Source organism: Perissodus microlepis, chromosome 15, assembly GCF_051167445.1.
Source record: "Perissodus microlepis isolate ML-2025 ecotype Zambia chromosome 15, ASM5116744v1, whole genome shotgun sequence".
NCBI classification, from domain to species: domain Eukaryota; kingdom Metazoa; phylum Chordata; class Actinopteri; order Cichliformes; family Cichlidae; genus Perissodus; species Perissodus microlepis.
Genome location: NC_140475.1, coordinates 36,189,371 through 36,196,944, shown reverse-complemented (window position 1 = coordinate 36,196,944; position 7,574 = coordinate 36,189,371). Strand labels below are relative to the sequence as shown.

The 7,574-nt window shown below is 44.5% G+C and overlaps 1 protein-coding gene across 1 annotated transcript; it reads right to left on the bottom strand.

The window, feature by feature from the left end:
- Positions 1-490: 490 nt before the first annotated feature.
- On the bottom strand, positions 491-2,520 carry fam43a (family with sequence similarity 43 member A). Its single transcript, XM_084953304.1, has 2 exons — positions 2,417-2,520; positions 491-2,299 (listed from the first exon to the last, which is right to left on the bottom strand). Coding segments are annotated over exons 1-2 (1,071 nt in total). The 5' UTR covers positions 2,418-2,520; the 3' UTR covers positions 491-1,229.
- Positions 2,521-7,574: the final 5,054 nt, after the last annotated feature.

The following is a 7,574-nucleotide window of genomic DNA, read 5'->3' as shown; positions in this document are numbered from 1 at the left end:
GTTGTCGCTCAATAAAGGCAAACTGATGTAAAAGTGAATACCAGCTAGAATATGCTGCTGAAGAACTTCTGGTGCTACTTCTGCCATGTGATGTTCTCACAGCTTGTGCTACCGGTGACGTCTGTATGTGTGGCCTGGCTTCCCTGAGGCCAGCTACAATGAATGGGCCTTCAGTACCTTAACTAAATAACTTCAACAGCCTGAAAGCAATTTGGGAAAAAAGGAAAAAAAAGGTGGTGGTGGTCAGGGATAAAGATCAATTCAAGGCTATTAAATGAAATACCCATTTACAGTCACACCAATAGCTTGGTGGTAACAGATAATATTGATGAGAAGTTTAGGGTTATGCTTTTTAGCCTCCATGTGACTTTTATTCAGCAGTGCAAATCTGACCTCATTTTGAGCCTCCCAAGGTAAACCCCGCTCATATCAGACAGTGCTGAAAGAAAAGATGTCCTACTTGTATTTCAGCATTAATTCACATAAAACATTCATTTAATTCCTTTTTTATTGCTAATTCTTTGAATTTCACATAACAAACCACATATATATATTTATATTTTAAAAAATAACATATTTATACTTAAAACATCTTACTTTACATCTTAATACATAAAAGGTATTTTTTTTCTTTTGCACAGCAAAGATAAGACACTTATGTTTCAGACAACATACCAGCAAACGTATGTACATGGTAGTCAAAATAATACTTCAATGAAGTCGCAACAGTGCAGAAATAAAAAGGTGACGAGCAGGCGCCCTGATGGGGATTGTAAAGGAAGCCTGATGGAAAACAAATCTGCTTCTGTAAATGCTTTTTAAGGAATGTTTGGGAGCTTCTGGATCTTGATGATTGGAGCATGTTACAGAAGAAACATGACATTTTCAAGTGAGGAAAAAAACGTCAAGTAAACAAGCTCGATGCTACAGCAAATCCTCTTAAACAAAAGAGATGGAATTAGTGCCGTGCGCCCTGAGGCGCGCTGGGAATTTGCCATTAAAGTTGTCTCTCAAATGGGTATGCCTTTTTTTTCTTTGTTTACACAATCTTTTAACTTAGTTCAGTAGCCTAACTGTCTGTCTGTTTTGCCCCCAAATTACGTTTATGTCTTCTCAATTATTAGTCTCAGTGGCACATGTCAGGCAAGCACTTTGTAACTGTTTCTCAAGGAGACATCGTGGCTCAACAGAACGGTGCGCTACAGGTGCCCAGAAATGCGCAAAGTTTTTTAGGCAGTTTCTTGCACCTTTACCTCATCAAAGCCATTGATTAGTGGTGGCGGCTCCTGGTTGCTTTCTATGGAGGATTCGCTCCCTGTGCTCTCACCAGAGAGGAGTCTGGTGACTCTGAGGTCAGCTTTCAGCGTCTGCACGTCGTTTCCTATGCTCATCTCTCCCAAGTCATTAATAATTTGAGTCAACTCTTGTTTGCCATTGGCAACACAATCATTGTCCGTGTCCAGAATGTCCTCACACTCAAAGTGCATTGCTTTCTCCTCCTCTTCCTCCCCCACCAAGTCCTCCGTGATAGAGCCCAATTTTGGTGCACTCCGGCTGCGCTCCACCGGGGGTTTGTAGTAGCACTGTCCGTTCAGCAGCTTCCTGAGAGGCACCAAGGGGATGGTTTGTTCCCCTATGAGCTGCTGCTGCTGGTGTCTGGCATCGTCCCTCCGTTTTAGTCTTTTAAACTCAGCCAGGGCTGTTGCCGAGGTCTGGTACAGCAGCAGCGCCATGGCTTTTGCCTTCTCCGGCTTGGACACCAGCACTGCGTGGCAACGCAGCATTACGGCCTTGTGCTTCATTTCGTGCCTGTAAATCCAAGCGAAAATCTTGGGTAGCCGCGGGTCCGCGACGCAGTAGGTTATCCGGTGCAGCAAGTACAAGTGTCCCGGTCTCCTGGCCTTGTCATCCACATGCACCATGCGGATGCCCTGGGAGCTGATGGTCAGCCTCATCTTAGTGCCGTTCTTGCCCATCTCGCTTTTGCCCCAGATCTTGCTCACCGCTACGTCCGTGCAGCCGTCTCCTTTGGACTGGATCGTGGTAGCGTTCCCCAGGTAAAGCACCGTGTACGTGGGATCTTCGCTGGTGATCTTCAGCTTTTTCCTCTTTGACTTGAACATGCTGCCCACCCTGTTGAGTGCGCTCTCGGGGCAGGACTTGGCGAAGGAGGTGAGCGCCGAGTAGTTGAGACTCACCGCATAGCCCTTCTGCTTGGACTGCTTGTCTTCCTCAATCAGGTCGAACTTATTCTTCTTCCAAGGCAGCATCTTACTGCTGTTTCCAGTCAACAGCAGCACTGAGAGAGAAAGGAGAACAACTTTTTTTTAATTACTACTAAATCCTAGAAGCGTTCTACTGCCTGTCAGGTCATGTGTGAGCTACTCTACGTGAACTAAACGCAAAGACACCGTACTTCATCTGTCCATCCTCTGAAGTGCTCCTGTCCATCGCAGCACCCCCGTTTTATGTCATTGTAGTGCTGAGTACAGTCTGCTGTGACAGCACGAGATTCACAGTTTATATGCAAGGACAAACCATTTCAGCATGACTGTAGGGGGGACTGAACCAAGTGAAAAGATACAGTTCCTGTTAGTGTAAACTGTTCTTCCTTTCTCGTGGTTTCTTGTGCTAAAACACGAATGATTATAAATAAGCGCAAACATCTATAGATATCTAAGTTATACTCAACAATTATGCAACATTTAATAACAGAGCTCTATAAAACTCGGTTTAAGAGTCGTCTGTTAGTATAAACTACAGCTTCATTTTTGCATTAAAGAAGAGTGAAAAGCATTCCTGGAAACTATATTCCTGGAGGAATATATGAATATAAAGTGAAGATATAAATACATTGTTCTGTTATAAAATGTCAACTGAATGGAAAGAAACAAATCCACATATTATTTATTGTCCCGTGACTTGTTTTTTTTTTTTTTCTGGAATTTCTTAAGTTTAAAAAACCTGTTCCTCAACTTTTGAATTTGTTTGCAATGTATGTTTAAATTGATGGATTAACCCATAATTAACAGTCTCATAGAGGACAGCGGCGTTCAGGATTTGTCAGGTCCAGGTTAGTTTGAGTCACATCAAGTCTCTTTAAAACGTCTGTTACATGCTGCCCCCTTTTGGCTCTGTTCGGAAGTGCGATTTGTTTGTTTTTTTTTTTGTTGTATGGAAGGAGATTTATGTTTTACTTTTATTCATGTATTTTGCTATTTTGTAAAACATAGCACAAATACACACTGACGTTTTTGCTCTTCTTCTTCTTTCATCTGCTCACCTCAGTCAATGGCATAATACAAAGTGATGGCGAAACCTAAAAGACGGTGTCATGTCTGCTCCCTGAAGCAATCTCATAACAGTTTCAATCTATTTCAAGCCAGTTAGCACATTTCTGTTATGAAGTGCAATCATTTTTTGGCAGTAAACTTTTAAATCCTTTTATTATGAATATCACATTCTCAGACTTTCAAGAGAGACCAGACCAATAGGGCAGCAGAAATCACAAAAATAAATAAATAAATAACAGTTTTATAAAGATTAAAACAGTAAAAAAAAAAAAAAGACTGGAATGATTATGATGTATAACACAGAATATGTACAATAACAGAGTTATAAACACACCTAGAAAACACGTGATACTTTTATTTCATCTATAACCTCTGTGCAAATTTTGTTGACTGCAAAGTGTTTATGAATATGTTTTTAAAAGCTGGTTATCTGACTGTCAGTTAATAGCAATTAAAAAGAAAGCTGATTTTTATTATTCCTAAATGGAAAAAGTCCATTATGAATTTTTGTTATGAATTTCATTTATCAATCCACCTCCTCACTGCTCTTTCCCGGTGCAGCAGCCAGAGCTGGATCAAGCAGCCAGATGGCTTCTGGAGGAAGACTAACTGCAACAAAGGGTCTCTGGGAGGCTGCTCAGGCACAGCAGCTGAAAAATCAAAGATGAAATAAAAACTGGACCTGATCATGGTGCTGGATGAGACAAAAAGTCTAGATGATAAACCAGTGTATGAATTAGTAACACTGATTATGATGATCATGTTTAGGTGGAAACTAGCGAGCTAACTTCCTGCTAACCTCTAACTCAGTTAAATTGAATAAACTCTGTTTTCATGGATGCCTGGATGTTAAACTTAGTTGTTAAACCTGGTAAAGCAGCAACACTGATCATTTTATTAAAGATGAAAGAAGTTAGACCGTTTTTAGCTCTCAGTGATCCCTCAGTGTTCGTTTGACTTTGGGACCTGAAATATGGCAGCTTTTCACTTACACATTTTTGAACCACTCATTCATAGAAATAGTTTCCAGTCAAAGATCTGGACAGATCCACCAAGTTCACAGTAGTTTTACAATTTTCTGCAGCGCAGAAAAAAACCCCCTGAAAACATCACACCTCTGAAGTAACACATTGTGATTCATGTACAAACAACACACAATTATTGTAGATTCTTCAAAGCCTCCTTATATTCAACACTTGGGTAGGTGGTGTTATACATGCCCTCACAGCACCGGCACATCAATCATCCTATTTTCACCTTGTCACCTTCATTAAGCTGCTCTCTTTCTACAGAAGGCCCACCGCATGCATGGGGGGGAGGGGGGGGATACCGTGGGCCAGGGCTGTGGCATCTAATGTCTGGTTGTCAGTGTCCTTTGGAAAAGCAAGTGATTGTCCTAAAATCAGATGTCCCAGCAGACTGATCTAGTTTGCCATGCTGGCAAAAGACCAATACACCAAGACAAACAGCCATTTATGCTTTTTACACAGACAGCCCATTTAACCAGGGAACTTGACACAATGTATTTTTTTTCTATCCTCTGTTAAATAATTCTTGTAGAATTATTTAACTAGAAGAATTGTTGTACCACACATTAAAGTTTCAAATCAGCGAAAAAGCAATCGTGCCAAAGAAATGTCATGTTTGTTTAAGATGACTACAATTATGGTATTAACAGAAAACACACATCTCTGTCTCTTTTCTTTTCAGAATCAGAATCAGAAAGGGTTTTATTGCCAAATGTTGAGCAGGTTTACAACATTAGGAAATTGCTGCGGTGCTTCAGTGCAAACATACTGTCATAAATTACGCTTAAATAGACATGAAAATAAAAATAAGAATAAGAATTAAAAGTGCTAAGTAGATAGATATATACATGATATATACATGAGTGCAGGTGGTGATCAGTGCCAAACATGGAATGATGCAGTGAACACAGCGTAGGGTCATGTGTTAGTGGTGGGAACAGTCATATGGTTATTGTTCATGTGTCCAACAGCAGAGGGGAAGAAACTGTTCTTATGGCGAGAGGTTCTGGTGCGAATGGACCGGAGCCTCCTGCCTGAGGGGAGCAGGTCAAACAGACTGTGTCCAGGGTGAGAAGGGTCAGCTGAGATCCGAGCTGCACGCCCCAGTGTCCTGGAGGTGTACAGGTCCTGCAGAGATGGGAGTCTGCAGCCAATCACCTTCTCAGCAGAGCGCACAACACGCTGCAGTCTCTGTTTGTCCCTGATAGTGGCTCCAGCGTACCACACGGTGATGGAGGAGGTGAGGATGGACTCGATGATTGCAGTGTAGAATTGCATCATCGTCCGTGTTGGCAGGTTGAATTTCTTCAGCTGCCTCAGGAAGTACATCCTCTGCTGGGCTTTCTTAATGACGGAGGTGATGGTGGGCTCCCACTTCAGGTCCTGGGTGATGGTGGTACCCAGGAAGCGGAATGAGTCCACAGAGGTGATGGGGGTGTCAGTCAGGATGATGGGGGGGAGTGGAGCTGTGTGCTTCCTGAAGTCCACAATAATCTCCACTGTCTTCTGGGCATTCAGCACCAGGTTGTTGTGGCTGCACCAGGACACCAGACGTTCAACCTCCCTCCTGTAGGCAGACTCATCCCCGTCCGAGATGAGTCCAATAACGGTGGTGTCATCTGCAAACTTGATTAGCTTGACAGACTGGTGGGTGGAGGTGCAGCAGTTGGTATACAGGGAGAAGAGCAGAGGAGAAAGAACACAGCCCTGAGGGGAGCCGGTGCTGATGGTCCGGGAGTCCGAGACATTCTTTCCCAGCCTCACATGCTGCTTCCTGTCCGTCAGGAAGTCAGTGATCCACCGGCAGATGGGATCAGGCACATTCATCTGGGAAAGCTTGCCTTGGAGATGGTCTGGAAGGATGGTGTTGAACGCAGAGCTGAAGTCCACAAACAGGATCCTGGCATAGGTTCCTGGGGAGTCCAGATGCTGCAGGATGAAGTGTAGAGCCATGTTGATGGCGTCATCTACAGACCTGTTGGCTCTGTATGCAAACTGCAGGGGGTCCAGGAGGGGGGCCGTGAGGGTCTTGAGATAGGAGAGAACCAGGCGCTCAAATGACTTCATGACCACAGGTGTCAGAGCCACAGGTCTGTAGTCATTTAGCCCAGTGATCCTAGGTTTCTTGGGGACAGGGATTATGGTAGAGGACTTGAAGCAGGCAGGCACATGACATGCCTGCAGTGAGGAGTTGAAAATGCCAGAAAACACTGGGGCCAGCTCGTTTGCACAGTGTCTGAGGGTGGCAGGAGACACACCGTCTGGGCCGGGAGCTTTTCGAGCATTCAGACTCTTAAACTGCTTCCTCACACCTGCTTCATGAATATGAAGAGTTGTGGTGGGAGGAGGTGGTGTGAAATCCTCTTTTGTGTGGGGTGAGGAGGGGGGTGTTGTAGGTGAAGTGTTTGAAGGTGGTGATGGCTCTATGGAGGGGGGAGAGGTGGGGGAATGAGTGTCCAAAGTGTCTCTATTGTTGGGGCCGTTGGAGGTGTGAAGGCTGCCTGATGGCTCGTCAAAACGGCAGTAAAAGTCGTTAAGGGTGTTGGCCAAGAGCAAGTCATCAGTGGAGTGGGGGGTTTTAGGCTTGTAGTTGGTGATATTCCTAAAACCTTTCCACACAGAGGCCGAGTCATTCTCTGAGATCTGCTGCTGCATCTTCTCAGAGTGCTGGTGTTTAGCAATGTCCACTTCTTTAGTGAACCTGTACTTGGCCTCTCTGTAGCAGTCCCTGTCTCCGCTTCTGAACGCCTTTCTCTTTTCCAGCCACAGCTTTTTGAGTTTAGGAGTAAACCAGGGTTTGTCATTGTTATAACTCACCCTGGTGCGTGATGGCACAATGCTGTCCTCACAGAAGTGGATATAGGAGGTGACAGTGTCCGTAAACTCGTCCAAGCTGTTAGAAGCAGCCTTCATTGTGTCCCAGTCTGTAGACTCCAAACACGTGCGAAGCTCCTCCACAGCCTCGTTGCTCCACAGTTTTTTGGTCCTCACGACAGGTTTGGAGAGCTTCAGCCTCTGTCTGTACGCGGGGATTAGGTGGATCATGACGTGGTCAGAAAGTCCGAGTGAAGCGCGGGGCACCGCACGATAGGCCCCGCTGATCGTGCTGTAACAGTGGTCTAATGTCCTCTCCTCTCTGGTCGGGCATTTAATATACTGCTTGTATGTGGGAAGCTCATGGCTCAGATTGGCTTTGTTAAAGTCCCCAAGAGCAATGATGAGAGAGTCCGGGAATGTCCGCTCCATGTGCAGT